At 47.2% G+C, this 25,346-nt stretch overlaps 1 protein-coding gene across 1 annotated transcript in view; it reads right to left on the bottom strand.

The window, feature by feature from the left end:
• Positions 1-25,346, bottom strand: part of MYO9A (myosin IXA) — a 129,797-nt gene that overhangs the window by 24,203 nt on the left and 80,248 nt on the right. The window contains exons 18-27 of the mRNA XM_088446395.1: positions 25,103-25,142; positions 24,881-25,003; positions 24,693-24,773; positions 20,316-20,426; positions 19,603-19,725; positions 19,161-19,310; positions 18,773-19,086; positions 16,936-18,687; positions 14,090-14,174; positions 13,545-13,724 (exon numbers count right to left, since the gene is read on the bottom strand). Coding sequence (XP_088302521.1) covers positions 13,545-13,724; positions 14,090-14,174; positions 16,936-18,687; positions 18,773-19,086; positions 19,161-19,310; positions 19,603-19,725; positions 20,316-20,426; positions 24,693-24,773; positions 24,881-25,003; positions 25,103-25,142 — 2,959 coding nt within the window. The remainder of the gene's footprint in view (positions 1-13,544; positions 13,725-14,089; positions 14,175-16,935; positions 18,688-18,772; positions 19,087-19,160; positions 19,311-19,602; positions 19,726-20,315; positions 20,427-24,692; positions 24,774-24,880; positions 25,004-25,102; positions 25,143-25,346) is intronic.

The raw sequence follows: 25,346 nt of genomic DNA, 5'->3' as shown, positions 1-25,346 counted from the left end.
TCTAATGCAGAAAGGAAGAATATAGGAGAGAACATTCTAGTGCATGCTTATTATACATTACGGTGGTTGGTATTTGGGCAGCCTTGCCTTAGCTTTACTGTATACTGTATCATAGCTTTATCTACAACTAGACTATCAGTGCATGATGCTTACATTCAAATGAACACTATTCATTGCCTATAGGTTAAAAGTGAGGAATGTATTACAGTGTCAATACACTGAGAAACAAAAAGTTTGTTTCTAATCCCAGTATTATCTGCGTATGAAGTCTTCAGAGTCTTCTGATCTACAACTGACTCCTTAAAAATCATAAATCATTTGGAAAACTTCCTTGGAAATTATTCTAAAATGAATAGTGAATGTTTTTTTTCCTCCAATTTCTAGGGGTTAAATAATGAGAGTTATGGTAAAACTTACCTTTGTTAACTCTCTTTCTTCAAAGTCTATAGGGTCCACAGGGAGACCTTGGGGTGTAGGTGGTGGTTGAGGACCGGGCACCACGCAGTTAAAGTTTTCAGCCACCAGGATCGGTCCATCCCCCTATACCAGTGGTTCCCAAACTGTGTGCCGCGGCACCCTGGGGTGCCTTGGCACATTTGCAGGGGTGTCTCAGGTTGGTGGTCCCGCACCAAATCAAATTCTTTATGGTCAATGATTAATGTAAATATGTGGACAAATAGAAGCGCAAAACTGTCCACCACCACATAACTGAGCCTAATGATGACAGGTAAGCACAATTTACTTCACTACATTTTTTCCTGAACTTCTCAATAACAAACTTTTGGCTTATGGGTGCCGTGAAAACAATGCTGATACTCTAGGGTGCCTTGATTCAAAAAAGTTTGGGAACCTCTGCCCTATACCCTACCCCCGAGGCACCTCAGTTCGTGACAAGCCAAATGCCGGAGGAGGAGAAGAGAGAAGGAAGACTGGTACACACAAGAATCACACACTCACGTAAAAGGAGACGGGAAACAGTGACCAGAAAAATAGCCCATGTGAAGCCAGTTGCGTCAGGCCGGGTGACCTGTGGACCCTATGGACTTCGTAGAAAGAGAGTTAACAAAGGTAAGTTTTACTAGAACGCTCATTTTCTTCTTCAGGGTCCATAAGGCTCCTCAGGGAGACCTTGGGGATGTCCCAAAGCAGTTATTCAAGGGTGGGGATGCTCCTGCGCTGAGAGGAGAATCCGGCGCCTAAATGAAGCATCCTGAGAGGCAAATGTATCGAAGGCATAGAACCACAGAAAGGTATGGACAGAGAACCATGTGGCCGCCTTATAAAGCTGTTCAGCTGAGGCAACACGGCGAGCTGCCCACGAGGGACCCACAGAGCGAGTAGAATGAGCAGTAACAGTAGCCGATACAGGAAAGCCTGCCTACGGGTAAGCCTGTGAGATAGTCATGCAAAGCTATCTAAGCCAATGTTTGTTGGCTGGCCATCCCTTCTTGTGAAATCCATAGAGCACAAATAAGGAGTCTGATCACCGAAGAGAACTGGTACGGTCCACAAAGAGCCTGAGGGCGCGGACCACATCCAAGGAGGCCTCACCTGGCGATAGGTCTGGTGATTAAAAGGCCGGGACTACAATTTCCTCATTAATGTGGAAACGGGTAACAACTTTTGGAAGGAAACCAGGGCGAGTCCAAAGTACAGCCCTGTCCTGATGGGGAGCGACAGGAGAGCTCCCCTAAATCTGACACCCTTCTGGCGGATGACATAGCCAGAAGAATAAGAGTCTTCTCTGTGAGCCACTTGAGTTTCACAGATTCCAGGGGTTCAAACGAAGGACCCTGGAGGGCATGGAGAACTACTGACAAATCCCATGGAGCCACTGGAGGGACAAAGGGAAGTTGTATATGGAGGACACCCTGGAGGAAGGTGTGGACATCCGATAGTGGAGCAAGTCTACGCTGGAACCAAATGGATAGAGCAGAGGCATGCACTTTCAGCGAGGCAAGGCGGAGTCTAAGGTCCAATCCAGCTTGAAGGAAGGCCAGGATTCTGGAAATCCTAAACACTTGAGGGTCATAGCTTCTGGTACGACACCATTGGAAATATTTATGGCACACTCTGTGGTAGATCCGAGCAGAGGCTGGCTTATGCGCTCTAAGCATAGTCTGGACTACAGAGCTAGAGAATCCTTTGGACCTCAAGAAGGATGTCTCAAGAGCCACTCCGTCAAAGACAGATGACCCAGGTCAGGGTAAAGGCAAGGACCCTGAGACAACAGGTCCGGACGTTGAGGCAGCAGGCATGGAGTGTCGATGGAGAGACTCTGAAGATCTGAGTACCAATGATGTCTGGGCCAAGCTGGAGCCACCAGCAGGACAGTGCCTCCATCTTGTTTGAACTTCCAAAGAACTTGAGGAAGAAGAAAGACTGGAGGGAATAGGTAGGCTAACTAGACGGTCCACTTCACTGACAATGTGTCTACGAATGTTGCCTCGGCATCCCTTGTTCTGGCAATTTGTGATTGTGTCAGGAGGCCATGAGGTCCACCTCTGGTAGGACCCATCTGTTCACTAGGAGTTGAAAAACCTCTGGGTGAAGAGACCATTCCCCGGTATGCACGTTGTGATGGCTGAGGAAGTCTGCTTCTCAATTGAGAACTCCCGGACTGAACACCGCAGAGATGGCCGGGAGGTCGCCCACGGCCCATGTCAGAATGCGTGACACTTCTTTCATTGGTGCCCGATTTAGTGTGTCTCCTTGATGGTTGATGTAAGCCACTGTTGTGGCATTGTCGGACTGTACCTGTACAGGTTTTCCTTGAAGTATGTCCTGGGCCAGTATGAAGGCCCTGTACACAGCTCGAAGTTCCAATAAGTTGATTGGCAGGGTTGATTTGACCAATGTCCAACTGTCCTGGAAGGAGTGTTGACCAGTCACTGCGCTCCAGCCCCGGAGACTGGCGTCCGTTGTTAGGAGTACCCAGTCCGGGATCCAAAAGGGGCGACCCTTGGTTAGATGAGATGTCTGCAGCCACCAAGATAGCGACAGACAAACCTCTGGAAAGAGCACCATCGTTTGAGCTCTGATCCGATGGGGCAACCCGTTCCACCTGGAGAGGATTAGCCATTGCAGATGCCTGGAATGGAACTGAGCATACTACACCATGTCGAAGGTGGATACCATGGATCCCAGAACCTGCATTGCTGAGTGGACTGACACTGGGCGACTGTGGAGGAATCTGCGCACTCGTAGTTGAAGTGTGGCGATCTTGTCTGATGTCAGAAAGATTCTCTGATCCTGAGAATCCAGCAGGGCTCCCAGATGAACCATTCTTTGTGAAGGATTCAGGGAGGTTTTTTTCCAGTTAACAATCCGTGCTTTTGAAGGAAAGCGATGGTTAGCTGCAGATGGCGTTGAAGCACCTCTGGCGATCCTGCTAAGAGCAGGAGGTCGTCCAGATATGGTAGCAGTCGGACACCCTGACCACACAGGTGGGCCGCCATGATAGCCATAATTTTGGTAAATACCCGTGGAGCTGTGGATAGTCCAAAGGGCAGAGCCTGAAATTGGAATTGTTCTTGTAGCATAGCAAACCGGCTGATGAAAAGGCGCTATAGGTACATGTAGGTAAGCGTCCTGAATACCCAGAGATACCATAAAGTCCAGAGGCTCCATAGCTAGGATTATGGAGTGTAGGGTTTCCATCCAGAACCTAGGTACCCTGAGAAATTTGTTCAAGGATTCGAGGTTGAGGACAGGCCGATGAGATCCATTCGGCTTCTGAACCAGAAAAAATATGAGATATGGTAAGAACTTACCCTTGTTATCTCTATTTCTACGAAGTCCATAGGGTTCCACAGGATACCTTGGGGTATAGGTGTGACGTCAGTCGCAGGGCACCAAAGAGTTAAGCTTTCAGCCTCCCAGGATGCACTAGGTCCCCCTCCTATACCCCGCCCCCAGGCCAAGGCACCTCAGTTAGTTACCAAGCCATAGGCCGGAGGAGGAGAAGGAAGAGAGAGAACAAAGATCTGGACACATACAAGAATCACATTCTCACCAGAGGGAGACGGAAAACCGGTGACCAGAGCAAAGCCCATCTGCAGCACAGGTGCGACAGGGCGGGAGTCCTGTGGAACCCTATGGACTTCGTAGAAATAGAGATAACAAGGGTAAGTTCTTACCATATCTCATATTTTCTACTTCAGGGTCCATAGGGTATCCACAGGATACCTTGGGGATGTCCCAAAGCAGTATCCTTTAAGGGTGGGGACGCTCCTGTGCAGAAAGGAGAATCCGCCGCCCGAAGGAAGCATCCTGAGAGGCGAAGGTGTCAAACCTGTAATACCTCACGAAGGTATGGACAGAAGACCACGTAGCAGCCTTGCAGATCTGAACTGCCGAGGCACCACGTCAAGCTGCCCACGAAGGACCCACAGACCTAGTGGAATGAGCCTTCAGAGAAGGAGGGACCGGTAGGCCTTCATGAAGATAAGCTTCAGAAATAGCCATACGGATCCAGGCTGCCAAAGTTTGCTTTGAAGCAGGCCAACCCTTTTTACAGAAGCCATAGAGGACAACAAAGCGTCCGACTTCCTAAACAAAGAAGTGCGGTCCACATAAGTCCTTAAGGCCCGCACAACATCCAAAGAGGCCTCACCCACGGAAAGACCCGGTGAGTTAAAGGCCGGAACAACTATTTCCTCGTTAACCTGAAACTGGGAAACAACTTTGGGGAGAAACTCGGGCCGAGTGCGGAGCACTGCCCTGTTCCCATGAAAAAACCAAGAAAGGGGGTCTACAAGAAAGAGCCCCTAACTCAGAAACACGTCTGGCTGAAGCAACGGCCAGAAGGAAAACAGTCTTAGCTGTTAGCCATTTAATATCCACTGAGCCCAGTGGTTCAAACGGCGGTCCTTGGAGAGTCCTCAGGACCACAGCCAAATCCCAAGGCGCCACAGGTGGAACAAAGGGCGGCTGAATACGGAGAACACCTTGCATAAAGGTGCGCACATCCGGGATTGTAGCAATCCTACGGTGAAACCAGACAGATAGGGCCGAAACCTGTACCTTCAAAGAAGCCAGGCGAAGCCCATGATCTAGTCCCGCTTGCAGGAAGGCGAGAATCCGAGACAGACGAAACTCCCGCGGTGCATAACCTCTCGGTCGACACCACTGGAAGAACGTATGCCACACGCGATGGTATATCCTCGCGGAAGACGGTTTCCGAGCTCGTAACATGGTACACACCACAGAGCTGGCAAACCCCCAGGACCTCAGCATGGCCGTCTCAACAGCCACGCCGCCAAAGACAGCCGAGTCAGGTCCGGGTGAAGACAAGGACCCTGAGACAGAAGGTCCGGTCGTAGCGGCAACCGCAGAGGACTGTCCACGGACAGACCCTGAAGGTCTGAGAACCAGTGCCGTCTGGGCCACGCGGGAGCTATCAACAGGAGCGTCCCTCCTTCCTGTTTGAATTTCCGGATTACCCGTGGAAGAAGGGAGACCGGAGGGAACAGGTATGCGAACCTGAACGTCCACCGGACGGACAGAGCATCCACCAGAGACGCCCCTTCGTCTCTTGTGCGAGACCCGTACACCGGCAACTTGTTGTTGTGCTGGGACGCCATGAGGTCGATTTCTGGAAGACCCCACCTGTCCACCAGTAGTTGAAAAACGTCCGGGTGCAGGGACCATTCCCCTGGATGAACGTCCTGGCGACTTAGAAAGTCCGCCTCCCAATTTAGCACTCCCGGGATGAAGACCGCTGATATGGCCGGAAGATTGCGCTCCGCCCAAACCAGGATCCGAGAGACCTCTACGAGAGCCACCCGACTGCGAGTTCCTCCTTGCCTGTTTATGTAGGCCACGGTGGTAGCATTGTCCGACTGGACCTGCCCCGGGTGACCCTGGAGAAACCGCTGTGCCTGCAGGAGAGCATTGAAGACCGCACGGAGTTCCAAGATATTTATTGGAAGCTCCGCTTCTGTCGGTGTCCACCTGCCCTGGAACAAGTGTGGACCCGAAACTGCTCCCCAGCCCCGAAGACTGGCGTCCGTTGTCAACAGGACCCAATTTGGAACCCAGAACGGACGTCCCTTGTTGAGGTGGGTCATCTTTAACCACCACGCAAGGGACAGGCGAACCTCCGGGGTGAGCACAATCGTCTGGAACTTCAGAGACTGAGGCAGCCCGTTCCACTTGGACAGGATCAGGTGCTGCAGAGGTCTAGAGTGAAACTGGGCGTATTCCACCATGTCGAACACCGACACCATGGAGCCCAGTAACCTCATCGCCGAGTGTAAGGACACCCGGCGGCTGTGCAGGCAACTGCGCACCCTTGACTGTAAAGCAGAGATCTTGTCCTCCGTCACGAAGATCCTTTGCTGTCCCGAGTCCAATAAGGCTCCAAGATGCAGAATCCTCCGAGACGGGATTAGAGTGGACTTCTGCCAGTTAATTAGCCAGCCGTGCCGTTGCAGCAGTGCAATGGTCAGGTCCAAGTGGTGTAACAGGAGCTCTGGAGATCCTGCCACCAATAACAGGTCGTCCAAGTACGGCAACATGCGGACTCCTTGCAGCCGCAGAGAAGCCGCCATGACCGCCATAGCGTCCTGTATGTCCAATGACACCATGTAGTCCCCAGGTTCCAGCGCCAGAATGATGGACCGTAGGGTCTCCATCCGAAACTTCGGGACCCGCAAAGACTTGTTGAGTGCTTTGAGGTTGAGAATCGGACGATATGACCCATTGGGTTTCTGTACCAAAAATAGATTTGAATAGAAACCCTGGCCCCTCTGGGAGAATGGAACAGGCACTATAACTCCAGCCTGGAGCATAGTGTGCAATACCTTCCGCAGCTCCGTAGCCTTGTTCCGGTCTGATGGTAGACCCGTGGTGAAGAATCGAGCCGGGGGTCTGTGCCGGAAGGAGAGGGCGTACCCGTGAGAGACCACCTCCAGAACCCAAGTGTCTGTCGTAGTGAACGACCAACACCGGGAGAACTGCAGCAGGCGGCCTCCCACCCTGGGATCCCCCAAGGGGAGACCCGGACCGTCAGGCCGCAGGCTTGTCATCTGGCTTGGGGGCCGGACGTCTGGTACTCCATGCCTGTTTCCGGGGCTTGACCGATTTCTTAGGGCCAGCCTGTCGAGGAAACGACTGTGGTTTGGGCCTGCCCTGGGCCCTAGATGACCGAAAGGACGATGGTCCAGAACCAGAAGGAGCAGCGGCCGACGGGAGACAAGCAGATTTGGCTGCCGCCAGCGTGGCCACAATCTTATCCAGATCCGGACCGAAGAGAACTTCTCCGGTAAACGGCAACGCTTCCAGACCTTTCTTGGATCTGCGTCCGCCTTCCAGGATCGCAGCCACAAGGTGCGACGAGCAGCTACCGCTGCTGAAGAAATTCTAGACACCAGAGTACTAATGTCTAGAGCCGCCTCGTTGATGTAGGTGGCCGAATCACGGAGATTGCCAATCAACTCCGCTTGTTCGGCCGGACAGTCGGATTCAAAAGAAGCCTCTAATGAATCCGCCCAGCGCTCCATCGCTCTGGCAACCCAGCAAATGGCCATAGCCGGCCGTGCTGCCCCCCCTGCAAGGGAATAAGCGGACTTCAGGCAGATTTCTACCTTGCGGTCCGTAGCATCCTTAAGGGAGGACATGGATGGCATCGGCAATGTGGCACTACGGACAAGACGGGTCACGTGAGAATCCACCTGTGGAGGGGATTCACACTTAGCAAATAATTATCCGCGAACGGATAAGCCACCGCCAGGCGTCTCTGCGTCTGGTATCTTTTGCCAGGTTGTTTCCACGCCTCCTCTAAATGGTCCACCAACTGACCCGAAAGAGGAAAGACTGTGGCATCGCCCTTCACATCTTTGAAAAAGGCATACTTAGATTTAGCCGCTGGGGGAACTTCGTCCTCAATCACCAAGGCTGTGCGGACCGCCCGAATAAGTCCAGGAATATATACTTTGGACTTAGCATCAGCGTCCTTAGTATGGAAAGGTTCCTGATCGTAAGGATCCAGAATCTCCCCATCATCAGACGTCCCTTCGTCATCCTCATAAGGAGCGGACAGAGACGCCACCGGCCTTTTATGAGGCCGCATCACAGACTCCCCTTGCAATACATCCGACAAGTGCTGTAAAGAACTCGTCAGGGAGTTAACCCACGCTGGCTCCTGAGAACCCGGGAGCGGGGAAATAGGGAGACTGTGGGGTACCACCAATTGTCGTGGGAACCCCTGCATGGGTGACGACACCACAGACTGCTGGGACAAACCCATCGGAGTAAACGCGGGCTGCGGAGCTAACTGGCCCACTAAAGCTGTTAACGCCTGAGCGAAACAAGCCCAGGGCGGCTCCTGTACCGGTGCTGTAACCGTAATAGGCCGCGCCATGGACAACACTGCCGGCAAAGGCCCTCCGCGCTACCCTCCCCCTCCGCTAACGGTACTTTGCACGTGGTACACTGTAGCCGGAGGGGAAAATCACTTTCAGACATGATGGCACCACGTATGTGACCTCTCTCACCAATTAAGTATTAAATAGGCGAGAGACCACCCTGCAGCACCGCACCGCAAGGGCTTTAGCAGAAAGAACAGGGACAGTAATAAAGCTGACAGTTTAGTGAAGAATAGTTACAGGCAGCGCTAGCACAGTCACATACAATGCAGAGAAATAACAATTCCTGCACTAACAGCGCTGATCACTCAACTACACAGACACAGGGCCTGGTAGGACACAGCGCTGCATACACAGACCTGAGCCACAGCGGAGGAGAGGTATGCGGGGGGACCCAGACCACGATGCTTCCTTCCAGACTTCCAGCAGCGTTCACCATGCGTTGCAGAGAAGATGGCCGCCGAGGAGCAGAGAGGAGGCTGGCCTGGGGGAGGAGCGCTGACACAGGACCAGTCAGCACAGTGCAGAGAGGGCTGTGTGCAGCGGGGGAGGCGCCGGCTGTGAGACAGGGAAGGCGCGCTCCCCTGGCATGCATTTAACCCCTGGGACGCCGCAGCGCTACCGCCTCTGCTGCGGTCCGCTGTCCCAGGGGGTAGTGGAAGCGCAGGTTGGTCACCTGGCTCCACGCTGCAGCCAGTCCCCAGGGAGCCCCCTGCCTGGGGACTTAGGACCATGTGATCAGCGGGGACCCACCGCGGGACCCCGCTGCTTACCTCTGTCCCCCTTGAATCCGGCCATGGTCCGGAGCATCTGGGGTCACCGCTAGCTGTGACCCCAGACGCCCACCAGCATCCCCGGATCAGTACCGGCGTTCTGGTACCGGCGGGGTGTAGGGAAGACAGCATGGACTTCAGGACTGACTGTCCATGCTGTTCATCCAGATGTGCAGCCACAGCTGCATGAAGAAAAAGCTTCAGGGGCTCTTCTAGCCCCCACTCCAACAGGTGCACCCGACTCCGGCCGGGCACCAAACTAAACTGAGGTGCCTTGGCCTGGGGGCGGGGTATAGGAGGGGGACCTAGTGCATCCTGGGAGGCTGAAAGCTTAACTCTTTGGTGCCCTGCGACTGACGTCACACCTATACCCCAAGGTATCCTGTGGATACCCTATGGACCCTGAAGTAGAAAGAGTAGAATAATAACCGGTCCCTCGCTGAGACAACAGGACTGGCACAATTACCCCTGCTTGCAGCAAGGACTGTATGACTTTCTGGATTTGCAGGGGCTTGCTTGGGTCTGAAAGAGGGCCTGTGTAGAAAAATTGGTGGGGTGGCAGTCTTAGAAATGAGAGGACGTACCCATGAGAGACCACTTCTTTTACCCAAACGTCCATGGTGGTTTGACACCAGCACTGTGCAAACTAAAAATTTGGCCTCCTACTCTGGGGTCCCCCAGAAGGAGGCCCGTCCCGTCAGGCTGAGGGCTTGTCCTCGGATTTTGAAGCAGGGTGTCTGGTGGTGCAGGCCTGCTTGGTCCTGGGCTTGGCGGCCCTAGTGGAAGCCGACTGTCTAGGAAAGGATGGACCTTTAGGCTTTCCTTGAGGACGAAAGGATCTAAAAGATGTAGACTGAGGCTTTGTAGTAGTAGTCGCTGAAGGCAGAAATGCAGTTTTTGATGCCGCCAATGTGGTTACAATTTTGTCAAAGCCTGGGCCAAACAAGATCTCCACGTTGTAAGGCAATACCTGTAAGCCCATTTTAGAATCTGCATCGGCCTTCCATGAGCGTAGCCACAGGGTACGGCAGGCAGACACCGCCGTGGCTGAGACTCTAGAAGTTAGAAGACTGGCCCCTGAAAGAGAGTATATCGATTAAAGGCAAGATTCAACCTTTCTATCCGTAGGGTCCTTCAGAGAGGATACTGTAGGGATAGGCAATGTAGCGCTCTTAATTAATCGCGTAACATGGGAATCCACCGCAGGGGGAGTTCTTCCATTTTGAACAATGAGCCGCATGTATTGGATAACGAAGTCAGACCGTTTTAGGGCTGAAACCTCTTACCAGGCATTTGCTAGGCTGCTGTCATGTGTTCAGCTAGTTGATCCGGATAGGGAATTCTGCTGAAGCCACTGTCTATCGTTTAAACAGTGGGTGCTTTGATTTAGGGGTTGATTCTTCATCTTATATTAATAAGATGGTTCGAACAGCTCGCACCAAAGCAGGAATATTAATTTTTGACTGACTCTCTTCCTCCGCCGGAGGGGAGTCAGTGTTAGAGAGATTAGCATCTTCTGCCTCCTCAGATGACACCTCAGAATCTGAGAGCTGCGTGGACTATGAGGATAACACAGGACGCTTAGAAGTTTTACTGATTAGGGGTTTCTCACCTTGCAACATAGTTTGAAAGGCTGTAGAGGTAGCCACCAGACTCTGTACTGAGCTAGAGAGTAGATCTACCCATGGAGGGGGTACAGGAGGTACCTGTATAGTCTGAACTTGTTGTGGCAACCCCAGAGTGGGAATTACAGCCTGTTGTAGCAACTCCATAGGGAGAATTACAGCCGGGACCACACCGCAATAGTAGCCAGCACCTGAGAAAAGGGAGCCCAGGGGATGCAGGAGCTGGGGGGTCTGATGGGCCTGTTGGGGTATAACACTTAGCACATAACCCATCTTGTATCAAATCCTCCTCACTTAAGCCTGTAGAACATAATTTGCATGATAGCAGTATGGGTGCAGATGTGTGCTTGCTACTCTTGCCCTTGCTAGACATAGCTGCACAGTAGTATAGCACACAATATGGCACTGGTATTATGCGGCCATTAGGTATGCAAAATACAAGTATGAATGCAATATACTGATCCTGACTTATGCTTGGGCAAGCTGCAGGAGCGCACAGCACATATATGACATAGTGAAGAGATGTGAGGCACAGGAAAACCCTGAATACATCTGTATGTTAGGGCAAAGTAAGGAAAACAAAAAAGGGAAAGATATATGCTGACAGTATAGAGAAATATACATACAGGCAGCGCTAGCATAAGTCACATACAATGCAGAAATACAATATAACTGCAGAATGGCACTACAATCAACTACACAGATTCTGTGGTCAGAGACTCAACATCTGGTAGGCTATAGCACTACATAACTTGACGCCAGAGTGAGGTATGTAGGGGGACCGGACCAGGCGTTTCTCTGAGGGAGCTGTGGCTGAGCCTGGAGAAAATGGCCGCCGGAGCCCTCTGAGGGGACGTGGCCAGAGGAGAGCAGTTCAGGGAAGCGAGACCTCGGAGGAATGATGCCCTGAGCTGTCGGGCTGCTTTAATGGGGAAAGCTGACCTCCCCATGCTTATTATTAACCACCGGGATGTTAGATTCCCGCTCCATATGTACCCTGGTGGTCTAGTGGAGCACTGTGAACAAAGCCTGTGTTCACTCTCAGCACCCCCGGTCTGTCCCGAGACCGGAGGTAAGACTGCCAATCCGCAGGTTACCGCGAGTGGTGATCCGCCTTACCTGTCCCTGTGTGTCCGGGATGCAGTCTGGGTCGGCCCATGGGTCCGGCAAGCAAGGTCCCCGGGAAGCCCGACAAAATCTGCAGCCGCAGCTGGCATTGCGGTGCCTGGAGGGGTGACGGACAGTCTGCTGCTACCCGCTCAGCAGATAAACTACTAAAAATAAATAAACTCATAAAAATAAAGCTATTTGGGCTGCCTAAGCAGACCACTGCAGAATGGTGACCCGACTCCGGCCCGGCACCGACAAATCTGAGGTGCCTCCGGCTCGGGGGCAGGGTATAAGGGGACGGACCGATGCATCCTGGGAGCTGAAAGCTTTAACTGCATGGTGCCCGGTCCTCAACCACCACCTACACTCCAAGGTCTCCCTGTGGAGCCTTAGAGACCCTGAAGAAGAACTCATTTATCTAAAGTTTAGCCGCCTAAACTCCAAATGAAATGCAAACTGATAAAGGTGAATGTGCTTTCAAGTCATAACACAAACCACAACCCTTTTATAAAATGTCCTCTATAATGACAATCCTTGTTCTGCTCACCAGAAGCCGGGGAGTATTGCGTCTTTCAATAGTAAAAATATCAGGATATCAGCACATCCAGAAGACTTTGCATATTCCAGGAGGCTTCAGACTGCCCTTGTAATAAAAAACTTGTTCTCCTCCTATTGCTTTGTGTGTAATCATCAGATACACCTCACAGGTATCGGATGATTACACACAATGCAATGCGCCAGGTTCGCTACTGCCAGCAACCATCATCATACGCTATTTGAACCTGCCTCTGACCACCAGCATATAATACACCTTTTTTTGGCATATATGCACTTTTTTCACCGGTCTTGAAAACAATCGTACTGAATATAACCTACGTTAGAAAGCCCCCTTCCAGCCGTGTGTAGGTGGCAGAATGACACAACTCTGCAAGGTTTATAAGTGTTTGCACACAATGTTCTAGGTAAGCATAGTGCAAAGGCGCACAAGAAACACTACACCAACTGCATCAGTGTCTCAAATAATCTCATATCACTTTCAATATGACTGTGGGGAGACACTGGTTCAAAAGGAAAAAGGTGTTTTATTTTACTGCCATGTAGAAAATGTAAGGAAACACTGATCGGTTGCATTGGCCAACAGCATCTCAGTGCTTAGTACTAGTGTTCATAAATATCCTCCCATGTGTAGTAACAAACAATCAGTTTTACGGACGAACCTTAATCAAAAGATGTGAATGCTATAGCAAATCCCAGACCTATAGACGATGTCTGGAGCAAATGGCTTACATATTAAGGTCTATTTGTAAAAAGGCAGGCTTACATGCACTTATGTTTGTGTATGAGGATGTGGTAACATGTATTCTACAAGGTGGAGTTAAAGCGTTAATATATGTACACCAGGTGAGAGATCTATGCAATGAAGCCTGTAACAGAAGGAGGCATGAGGTACCTGTAGTGATATCTGTGTACCAGGAAGTGGTGAAAGTTACATACAATATGATTGTGTGTTAGTAGACAATGAGAGGTACAGGCACTGTAGTTACTGTAATAGCAACTGATAGGAAGCATACATTTAAAGCCTGCGTATTGTAAAGGGAGCTGAAGTTTATTTGAGGTCCACAGGTTTTGACTACACCTTATTAATTGTAGATGTTTGTGGACTTTACCATTTCAGAGTCGCTGTGACAAGCCTGGCTCAGACTGCCTGCTTCCTCAGCTGCATCAGAGGGGGGAAGCTGCTCGCCCTGTTCATCTGAATCTTCCTCAGAGTCTCCCCCCCCAAGAGCTCCTCTAGTCATGAAATCTGACCGCGTTCGTGCCATGCGAGCTTTTCGTCTGTGCGGGGCCTGACGGACAGAATGACAACGGACATGGGGAACACAAAATAAAATCACAAGCACATGATGGAAAAAGATAAATCAATCCACACAAAAAAAAATAAAAAATCAATAAATGGACATGTCAGTAGACATAATGGGATATATAGATTTTATAAAGTTTTTTTTCTTAAAACGCATGGAATGTTAAAATAAGAACGTAAGGGCTACATTAAAAGAATGAGGAAAATAACAGGTAGAATAAACATGAAAATAGTATGGATGGTAGCAGGGCGAGCATATGACAACTAGCCTATGTATTGCTGGGCTGTCTGCAGACCATTAGAATATCCAATTTATCGTTCCTCTCCGTGTCAGAAAAAGCCAGCACTCACCTCACTTATTCCGGACGGCTCTGTTGCATCCAATCTCTTTGTGGAATCACTACGTGCAGATCGGTGTGGTTGAATGGAGGAATTACTATAATGAAATCAATAACCGGAATGAAAAAAAGAAGGGTTATAAATACAGAACATTAATGAAGGCATAATAATAAAATGAAATGTTTAGAGTGCATGCTATATCACTGCACGGCTGCACATTTACATCCCAGTGTGTGAGTTACATAGTATTTACTGTCAGGAGCTATTCTCAAAGACTACCATGAATATGTAGTCACCATGCTGTGATGTAAATGATGTTTGTGATTAATGTCTAAATCATTAGCAGGCCCACAAACTTGCCCCTTGCATATACCAAACAGAAACGGATTTTGTCGCTGACCTCTTAGGTTGTGTGGCTGATACAGATACAACAATATAATAAACAAACTGAGCGAACACTACACTGTTCATAATACAGCATATAATAAGAACCACTAAACTTTATGTAACAAATTACATCGCAAAGTTCATTAAAAAAAAACATCAGCATTTAAGCACATAACTTTGCTACATATTGGAGAGAATTTGAGTGGGTTTGAGGAAAATACCAATGACACAAAGAATTAAAATAAGTAACTCAACATTAATCAGTAACGATTGCTTCCAGATGGCTGCCCCTCCATAAATAAGATGGGCCTACTTACTTAACTCATGTGTGTGTTGTGGAGCGCTAATGAAGGTGCAGCTATGCTTCTACTGGTTTATGTTGTTTTTCTCCTAACCCATATGTTTGATCAAAATAAGATGACATAAAGATTAGTATACCCGCTACACTACCATACCATCCACCATTTTAGCATTTTTAGTCAGTAGAAGGGAATATAGCCCTTGACACATGGACGCTTGTGGCATGCTGCAGCATGGCCCGCCCTTCTATTGGTGAATATGCTGGTGGCATGGTAATTATATTATATTATAGGTGGCACTCCCATATAATAAATATACTGTCCAGGTGTCGTAGAAGCGGGGCTACAACATACAATACAGACCGGGGGCACTCTGTAGGATACCCGAAGACGATGGAATTAACATCGAAATGTTGAAGCATTATCCTGCTGTATGATCCTTCTGACAGAGTGCCGCCAGTCTGTATTATATATATAAATAAAATATTGGTGCAAAAGTATTAATAAAATAAAAAGAAGCATCAGATCGCACATACTTGTGGTGACAAGGCAGGAAATTTATGAAATTGCTGCATGATAAATTCCCGCTGTATTTTGTACTCCACAGAAATGCTTAATTGTGATTATGCATAGGGAATTTGATAGGGAAATAAACAACCCCAGCTTTAGTTCTGCCAAGCTAAAGGATCAGATCCATCATATCTACTATTGAATGCCGAGATTTGTATTGTATTGTATGTGACAATTGTTTGAGGTTTTTTTTACACTGTGACTGTAAAACATGCAAGCTTCAAATTTGCATAGACTGCCTCTGGCAGTCGGAAGGGACAGAAGAGGGAGGGTACAGTCTAAAAATACTTTTAAAGATTTGTGTAATAAATAGCTAGCTTGATGGACACAAAAAGTCATGTGACACCAAGTCATAAAATGTTAAACCAATGATGTCAGCACCACTGTAGGCAAAGAACTCCTTCAAGCCCGGAGAAGGTTTGCAGTTCTAAGACCAGACTATTCAGTTTTGTTCTAGAATCACTTTTTCTGGTTTAATTCCTCATTTTACCCAAGCAAATAGGATTTGTCTTGTGTTCAGGACATACTGTATACAAACTTTAGTGTATATCCAGTAACTAGGGAAAACCAGGTTAAACCACACACACACATGTAACACAAACCCCATGGAGTAGTCGGAGAGATATAGGGCCCGATCCAGAGGTGGGTGCATCCTTTTTACGCAGCATGACTGCCTCTTTATGCTAATGTCACAGTCGATAGCTTCCTACTGAGACGCCCACCAGCTGCGGAGCTAATCCACCGCTGTGCCTACAAAGACACACCATTGGTAGCACTATCGGACATTGCACCAGCTCTATGGTGCAATATCTGATGGCGCAGAATACCTGCAATATCAGTCTGAACATAGTCGCTGGTGCCAGTGCAACTACGACACACCTGCGTCTGGCTAGCATGACGCTAGGGTTCAGATAAAACAGCTCCTGGCCCCATTGTTGTACCCAGCGACTGTGTGTGTGTGATCCCCTTATCTAGATTATGCCATTTAATAACAATAATATGCAGAGTGGCACCACCAAATGTGAAGTTTCCAAACATAACTTTATGTCAATGAGTTGAGATGAATTGGTTTTCATTTATTAATAATCCATTTAAAAAAGTACACATGAAGCAGAATTTTAATTCTGATTTAAAATTGGCCACTGTACTTTTGGGACAGTTACAAGAATGAAACATCAGGTTAGCGGTCTTCACTCATCATTATTGATGTGGACTCACTTGAAGTACAAATGCTCCTTCCCCTCCTTGCACAGCAGTAAGTTCTCCTAAAATCTCAGAATCAGGCCACCTAGGCTATTACACACCTCTATCAGGTACCTCCCTCAGTCTCAGGCAATGGAGAAGGAGGGAGGAAAACTACAATGACACCTGCAGCTTACATTAAAACATTCAACTTTTAAGCAAAAATGTACCAACACAAAATAGATCAAAACTGTTTTCCATGTTTATATCTAAATTATACACAGTTTTGATGACTGTGTCCCTTCTATTTATCATAACAATAAATAAAATTAAAAGATGTACTGTACTCTATAAATGTTAAATAGCCAAAATATATCTTTTTTTCAAATAATACTGTAGCTAGGTTGAAATGGCACTTACTCTGAGTCACTACTAATATTCCCTTTGGGAGTAAAAAAGATGCTGGAATTCACAGTGCTGTGCAACCAGGGCCGTCTCCCTGAATCACCAATGTCTCCTGTTACATTCCCTTTAGGAGCTTCACGTAACTCCCTTTGATCCAGGAACATGCTAACTGGACGGTCATTGTGAGGAACTGGACTAGTCTTTCCTTTAATGGTCAGTCCCTTGATCTCTGTCTTAGGAGGGCTATTCCGATGTGGGCTCTGTAATAGAAGAGACTTTGGCCTATCAGACTGCTTTTTGTTGTCTATCTTAGGCAAATGCAGGGAGCTGTCTGGATCTCTGCCATGTCCTTGTTGTTCCTGCAATCTACGTAGTCTCTCTAGCTCTTGTTTTTCTCTACGGATCTGCTCCATCATAAGTCTTTCTTTTTCTTGCTGAAGTTGTTTCTGTAGCTCCTCCTTCTCCTTATTAAGTTTCTGAAGTCGCTGTAAGGCGGATTCAGAAGGCATGGCCCCAATATCACTGTGCTCTTGTCCTCTACAATATTCCTGGTTTGGAACATAAAAGGTAGGGAGGCTGCAAGAAAGGTGGGACTCACGAGTATGTGTTTTGTTAGAGAGAGGGACGGAAGTCTTGGCAGGTGCACTCTCTGATAGTTCAAGCCCAGGACACTTCTGCCTCCAGCAGGATGATGATCCATAGGCAATATTAACAGCACTGGAAGGAGGAGATGGAGGATGGTGGGAAGTGGGGCTTTTCAGAATCTCAGAAGAGGCTCCATGTGGTACAGGGAAAGATTGAGAATGGGAAACAGATGACTCTTGGCCTGGAGGACATGGTGAAGTAGGTGGAAAATTAGATCCAAGGGGTCCATTAAATGAAACATTTCCTTGATTAACAGGCAATGAGTTTTCATCAATAGGGGCACATGAAATGCCATTGGATTGAGAGTAAAGTAATCCATTCTTAGGAGATTCTTGTGGGCCATTCGAGTGTGATATTAAAGGTGGAGAAATAGAGCTTATTTGGCTATGAATGGTAGAACTTGGATGGTCACTGCAGGAGTGGCTTGTGGGTTCGGCACTGGTAGTGTTTAGGGCTTCATCCATACACGCGTTTGATGATCCTTTGGTGGGGGAACTGAAAGGTCCACATGACTGGGAACTCATTGGTTCCGATATCAAAGTTTCAGGTAGCTCATATGTGAAGGATTCCTGGGATACTTCACTGCAATTTCTTGAAAGTCTATGGGTGGGAGACCTAGAATGTTGATTGTGATGTATCAGATCTGCTGTAGGATCTTCAGATTGTGGTGGATTTTCCTCATAGCTGAAAAGTTCCATGCTGCCTAGGGATCCTTCACTTTCAGGGGTGTCTGGTAGTTTATCTAAAATTATTTCTGCAGACCAGCGCCTCTCATCTGAAGGAGACACACCTCCACTACGCACTTTCAGCAATTCAAGACTGAACTGTGCTTGCTCTAGTTCTCTCATGCGACGGCTTTCTCTTTTGGCTCGGACAACCTTCCTTTGGTTGGAGTTCTCCAATGATTTTGGCCTCTCTCGAATATGAACCTCACCTGATATACCTTTTCCGGAGAGTAACGGTGTTGGACTTGGGGGATATGGGTGGATGTGTTCACAAGGGTCTTCCCAATGACTAATATCAGTGTCTGGAGATTGGGGTAAAGACCTGGAGTCTATACTGTTGTGATCACCTAGGGTGAAATCTTGCAGGGAATAGTTTTCTTGTTTTGATGAACGTAACCTGAAAAATACAAAATAAAATATATTCATTATTTCACAAAACATTTTTAGTCTTTGCTGCACAACTTATAATAGCAATGACTTACCTATGCCTGGCTAAACAACCTCTGCATGCTGCTTGTAAAGTTATAATGTGTTTTCTCTGACACTGATATTGTCTCCTTTGAACATAGCTCCTCCAGGTAGCTTGGATGCATATTGCTGCTTTATTCCTATGCAGCCAATGTCTGCGCCAGAATCTCTGCAATATGATGGCTGAGACCTTCATCTGCAGGTAGAGCTGCCTTGCCTTGTAACCTCTCCACCACGTTTGAATGATATATGCTGCCTGAAAATGTGTGTCTGCTTTGTCGGAAGGTTCTTCGTCATTCCACTTCCTCTTGTAATGTCTCCAGTATCTCTGAATAAGGACATCAGATATAAGTGATCAAACAATTAAAAGAGAAATTAAAAGTAAAAAATAGCTATAGGTACCTGAATGGTGATGGCTGCATCTTTAAAGTGCAAAAATCTCTTGCGCTGGAGCCTTGCTCTTATCCAGCGCTGTAACAGAATGATGCGCTGTAAGACAATCTGGTGTAACATATCCCGCAGGCACTGCCGTTCCTGCTCTTTCACAAAGACCTGCCAGAGTAAGCAAAGGCAATCACGATTCAAGCATATTGCATAATGTTAAGAATAAAAGAAGCAAGGCAAAAAAAACCATTAAAATAATGAAGTAATAAGAGGAACAGAGGAAAAGTAACAAAATCATTATGAGCCGTGAGAGACATATTAGAAGAACAACAAAAGTATACAGTAAAATGGCAACAAGGAAATCGAAGCTCGGAAAATCTTACATGTACACTACTAGAAAAGTCTTCACAAAGAATGACCATTACAATCGCACAATAAAATTCACCAATTCGTTCCTCACCATGGTTCTCCCCACTTGATATTGATCAGGGCTGTGACCCATCTTCCAAAAGAATTCCTGAATACTTTGCCGGGTCGGGGTAACATTTCTTGGCAACAATACTGAAAACTGAGTAACAAAGTCCTAGGAAAGGTATTAAGAAAGGTCAGTAGCATATATAATAATTACCAGACGACTGTGGCCCAATCATTTCAGGACCATCAAACATGTTACTTGAACTGTCAGGAAGAATGAAAAGGATTATCCAGCTGAAACAAAACACTGACAATATGCTTTGTATGTGTATAAGCTGTACATTGTGAAATTATACAATACGCTGCCCATGTCAGTCCACGGAAACACTCTTCATTGTAGGCACCTGTTTTCTCACTGTCCATCATTAAGCCAAATCTAGCTCAGTGAGAAGCAATTTAAACTACTATTTGTCATAACCAGCCCTCTATATACCACTTGGAGATGATTAATTGAAGAACATTCCAAGCCATGTGTACAGGGAATCCAGGAGAGAAGAGAGAGGATACTTTTTGTGTTAATTGCGTCGGTTGAAGGGGAAGGGATGGGGGAAGGGAAGCAGAGGTCCTACAATTTAAATGTACTGCCTATAGATAATAAGTTAGAGGACAGCCTGTACCCTCCTTTAATAGAACTGTTGTCTCACAAACTGTATTTGTGCACATTAAACATTTCAACATAAAAATTTAACACAGGCTAACCTGGAAGGGATATTTGCAGCTGTAGCCCGATTGGCGAATTCGGACAGTTTCCAGCATTCCAGTGTAACGAAGTTGTCTGAGCACCAATGAGTCATTGAAACGCAAAGGCACCTATTCAAAGAAATGGAAGAAGCACATGCAAATAAGTCCATATAGCAGTTATAAAGGATGTATTAATTTCATTACATCTGTTTAAGTTGCACAAAATATTTTTTACAAAAGAGTCTGTCAAACACCACATTGTGGGGCTGATTCTGAGTTGGGAGCAAAGCAGCAAGTACAGACCTGTCCCTACTTACTGGCTGTCCATACTCCATATGGTGCGAGATGCCCGATGCATCTGATATGCTCCAAGACGATGAGCGTACCATATTTTTTCAAAATCTTGTATCTTAGTTGCATGCAGGCTCAACGAAAAGTCACTCACAGTGTACCAGAGATGCTAGGCTGCACCCCGGTGTGAAGAAAAGCCACTCGCAGTGTACCAGAGATGCTAGGCTGCACCCCGGTGTGAGGAAAAGCCACTCGCAGTGTACCAGAGATGCTAGGCTGCACCCTGGTGTGAGGAAAAGCCACTCGCAGTGTACCAGAGATGCTAGACTGCACCCCGGTGTGAGGAAAAGCCACTCACAGTGTACCAGAGATGCTAGGCTGCACCTCTGTGTTAGGAAAAGCCACTCACAGTGTACCAGAGATGCTAGGCTGCACCCCGGTGTGAGGAAAAGCCACTCACAGTGTACCAGAGATGCTAGGCTGCACCCCGGTGTGAGGAAAAGCCACTCACAGTGTACCAGAGATGCTAGACTGCACCCCGGTGTGAGGAAAAGCCACTCACAGTGTACCAGAAATGCTAGGCTGCACCTCTGTGTGAGGAAAAGCCACTCACAGTGTACGAGAGATGCTAGGCTGCACCCCGGTGCGAGGAAAAGCCACTCGCAGTGTACCAGAGATGCTAGGCTGCTGCACCTCTGTGTGAGGAAACGCCACTCGCAGTGTACCAGAGATGCTAGGCTGCACCTCTGTGTGAGATAAAGCCACAGCCGCTCGCATCAGACCCATTCTTACACAGACTCAGACTCAGTCACACACAGATGTACAAATGTCACACATCAAATTGATCAGTGTAAGCTAGCAAAGTAGTTTTGTGGCTCCCAGTTGTTTTATTTATATAATAAGACACACCTTTTGAGCGAAGTGTGTACCCTTCCCCGACCGATCCATTCACCTGATCCTGGTCGGCTGGTCGGGTCAAATGGTTTTTAAACATGCTTAAAAACCATTAAACCCGATTGCCAACCAGCCGATCAATGATGCAGTGTGTAGGCTACGGAGACCGTATCTGGTGACCAATCTCGGTTGGCAACTTTGCACACCAACTGACCAACTGCAGCAGTTGTCAGCCGGGCACATGCCAGCATCAGTGGCACTGCTCGGCTTAATAGCTGCTGTAGTCGGGAGTGGTGGCCGGGTTGGATCTGGAGGGATCCCGGCACCGTCCGCCGATGCAGCGGGGTTTGACGGCGACTGCGAGCATGGCGGCAGGCCTAGATCCTGGAGGATCAAGTCCCTTTCAGCCATTACTGCAGAGTTCAGCAGTGGGCATAGGGCAGCGATGGTGAGTTTCCACCACTGCCCTACGGGCACAATGTTGGCATGTCCCATTTGAGTGGTTTGATATTAGCCAGCGCAAAGCAGTGAATGGTAGACAGCAGGAAGGAACAGGCAAGAACTCCTGAAGGCAAAAGATGCTGGAAGTCTTGGGGGGCTGTGGCCATGCACAAGAGCTTAAAGGGCGCTGCCCTCCAGGTGAAGGCGCAGGTCAATAAATTACTAAAACAAAAGGTGTCCAGTATTTATTATTTATTTTATTTACAGATGGACTACAGGTAATGTCAGGGCATGCTGTTACTTGTTGTTCCACAAATGTCGGCATGCCGGGGAAAGCTTGCTGGGACCTGTAGTCTGTCTGTAAAGAACAATATTAAATCTATTTTTAACAACATGAACCCTGCACCCACGGCCACCGGGGTGGGGGCATAGCCCTGTTTGTTGCTTGGGAGGGGGGATTCCATTATATTTTTGGGGTCCCCACTTTCTGAGGAATTCCAGCCCTAGGCTAACCAGTTTGGGGCTGGTTAATGTGATGGCTTATCCCCCTGGCTGGTTCAGCCTGGTGCTGGTTATTGGAGAATTGGGGGAACCCTGTGCAGTTTTTTTCCCCCTATTTTCCAATACTGGATCAGGTACAGAGGTCCAGGGCTGGTTACTAATTTGATGGGGAAGCCAACGCATATTTTTCTTTAAAATTTACCTTTTCTTTAGCCTGCACAGATCGTACTGTGCCCCTTATAGATCGGACGTCTGCTGAAAAATTGGACAAGTGTGTATGCATAGATTGGATGTGGAATGTAGAATCTGCGAGCAGGTCTGCAGAAGGACTGCATAAACAATCTGATCTGGAGTCTGAGCTCCTGAGGATTGGATAAGTGGGTACCCAGCTTTAGAAAGTATACATCTGTAACTGCACTGCAGGTGTGGAAGATGTAAAATGTGCTGAGAGATTAAGATGCAATAGAGGTGTGGCCAAACGCAAATCAGTCACATTCTCCATGCTGTAAGGTGGTAAACTTCCTCGTACTACAGCACCAATAGCAGTCCAAGGCTGTAAAATTTGGTCTCTGGGACATAACAACAGGTACTATACTCCTTAGATGCAAGAGAGTTGTAGGTGGAGTGTGTGCTAGTCTCTTTGGACCAGCATATCAATGCGTTAGTCTCAGCTTCTTTGAAGAATTCAGTGGGGACTTTCGCATAATAGGTGGCCAACTGACCAATCCGTACACTGGCTGCAGGAACCGCTGACGCTGACCTCACAACTGGGCGGGGAAAATGTAAATGCTGCCCCCCCCCCCCTTGGGATGTGTGGCAATATCGAGCAGCAAATTGCTAGGTATTTATGCTTACCAAATTAGCCGCTCGGTCTACGGGGACAGTCGGTCGGCCACTGGGTTGCTTAAGTGTGTGCCCAGTATAAGGCCATAGCTCATCCATGTGTGTGGTCTCTATTGGGGTTTGCTGAGGATTACTTCCTGCTTCATGATATATAGCCATTATACCCAATGGTAATGCGCCCTGTCTTTGTGCAATATTTTTATTGGATTGTGCTATTAGTTATGTGTGTTTCCTTTTATTACACTCTATTTACCCCCTATGTCAACAGATATGCTTTGTCGTTTATTGTGATTATGTTCTTGTATGTTATATACAATAAAAATGATTGTATGAAAGAAAAATTGACATGCAAAAACTTTAATACTATCATGATCTTCTGCTTAAACTAATGTAATTCCCTCCTTACTGGTCTTCTCTTAACCAGACCCTTACTCCTACGATCTATTTTGATTGCAGCAGCTAGTCTAAGTTTCTTCGCCAAGTATTCTTGCACTGCTGATCACCTTTCTCAGTCCCTACACCTGTATTTTACAATATGAAATACTTCTACATGCAAAGTAATTAGCAACATATTAGCAACATAGACCTCTTCCCTTCTCTCAAAATATCACCCAAATTGACCTCTCTGTTCGCCATAACATCTTGTGATTCTCACATTCCCTGTTACAAGATATTTTGGGGCTGCAACTACTGTGGAATTCTCTCCCTTGTACAACAAGAAGTTACCCTAGCCTCCAAGCCTTCCCTGAAAACTCTTTACATAAGCTTATCAAATTCCTGAACTAACTTCTAAACCTCCTTAGGCAATTTTACCCGATTACCACACCTCTACACAGCTAAAACTTACACCTAATCTCCTTCTATGCTTAAAGAATCCTCTGACCCTCAAATCAACATTGCTTATAGCCCCCAGTCCTCAATTAGCATAATTTTCCATTGCAAACTGGCTTGACCAATATGTTACACTTAACCCATGTATCAAACTTCCATTTTCTTCCTCTTACATATAGGTCTTTTTAATACTTAGCCTTGTATTATTTTGGTGTTTGTACCCAAGTTTAAAGCACTGCTAAGCATACAGGCACTACATAAAAACTTGTATTAATAAAAAAAAAACACATTGGCGGTTCTACACGCACACACACAACCAGATGGCAATAACAAACAAATAGTTCTCAACTACATGCGTATAGTTGGTAACGCGGCAATCACACAAACACACAAGTTAATGGCCGATCTGCGATCATACACAAGGAAGATGGCAGATTTGCAAACACACACACACTGATAGCAGCTCTGCAATTACACACACTTAATAGCAGTTCTGGAATAACAAGAGCACAAGCAAGTAGATGGTGGCTCTACAATCACATACAAGAAACAAGAGTATACAATTACAGCCATATTTAGGTGAGGGACTGCTACCTTTTCTGCATTGGAGCGGATGCATTTCACAAAATAGGGTTCTGCCTGCCCCAGTGTCTCCATCAGCTTGTTTAAGGATGCCTAAAGCATGAAAAAGAAATGTAAGACTTTGGAATACCATGGCATGGCAAAGAGAATTTGGCAGGAGAAATGTACAAGAGACCAACATTAATGAGTATGTGTCACACCTGGAACTGAGCACTAATACTCGGAGGCTTCTTCTTCTTGTGCAGATGTAATAGGGACTTTGTAATTCGATCGTGTAGGGTGAGATTGGAGAGATGTTTCAGGGAGTTTACATCCAACAGATGCTGAGGATTCATAAATAAAGTTAAATTCAGTTGCCTTTCAGAAAATGAAAAAATTCAGGGGAAAATTATTATGAATGGAAAAAAAGCTCTAAGACTCACCTTGGGAAGGGCAGGTTTGGATTTTGTATTCTTGTTTCGCCTGAAATAGGAATTTTTTTTTTATATCATAATCTACCATACATACATATACCAAACTTTTTTGATGACATTGTACTAAATTATTATTTTCCTCAATAATTCATTGTAGACTGCAACAGAATTCCCACTCAGTATAACCACTTGTGTCTCAAGTGCACCACCATGTTTACATGAACCTGTGCATTCTCTTTCCCTGATAACATAT

This window comes from Taudactylus pleione, unplaced genomic scaffold (genome assembly GCF_031769625.1).
Source record: "Taudactylus pleione unplaced genomic scaffold, aTauple2 ptg000019l, whole genome shotgun sequence".
Classification (NCBI taxonomy): domain Eukaryota; kingdom Metazoa; phylum Chordata; class Amphibia; order Anura; family Myobatrachidae; genus Taudactylus; species Taudactylus pleione.
This window is presented reverse-complemented; position numbering and strand designations above follow the sequence as displayed.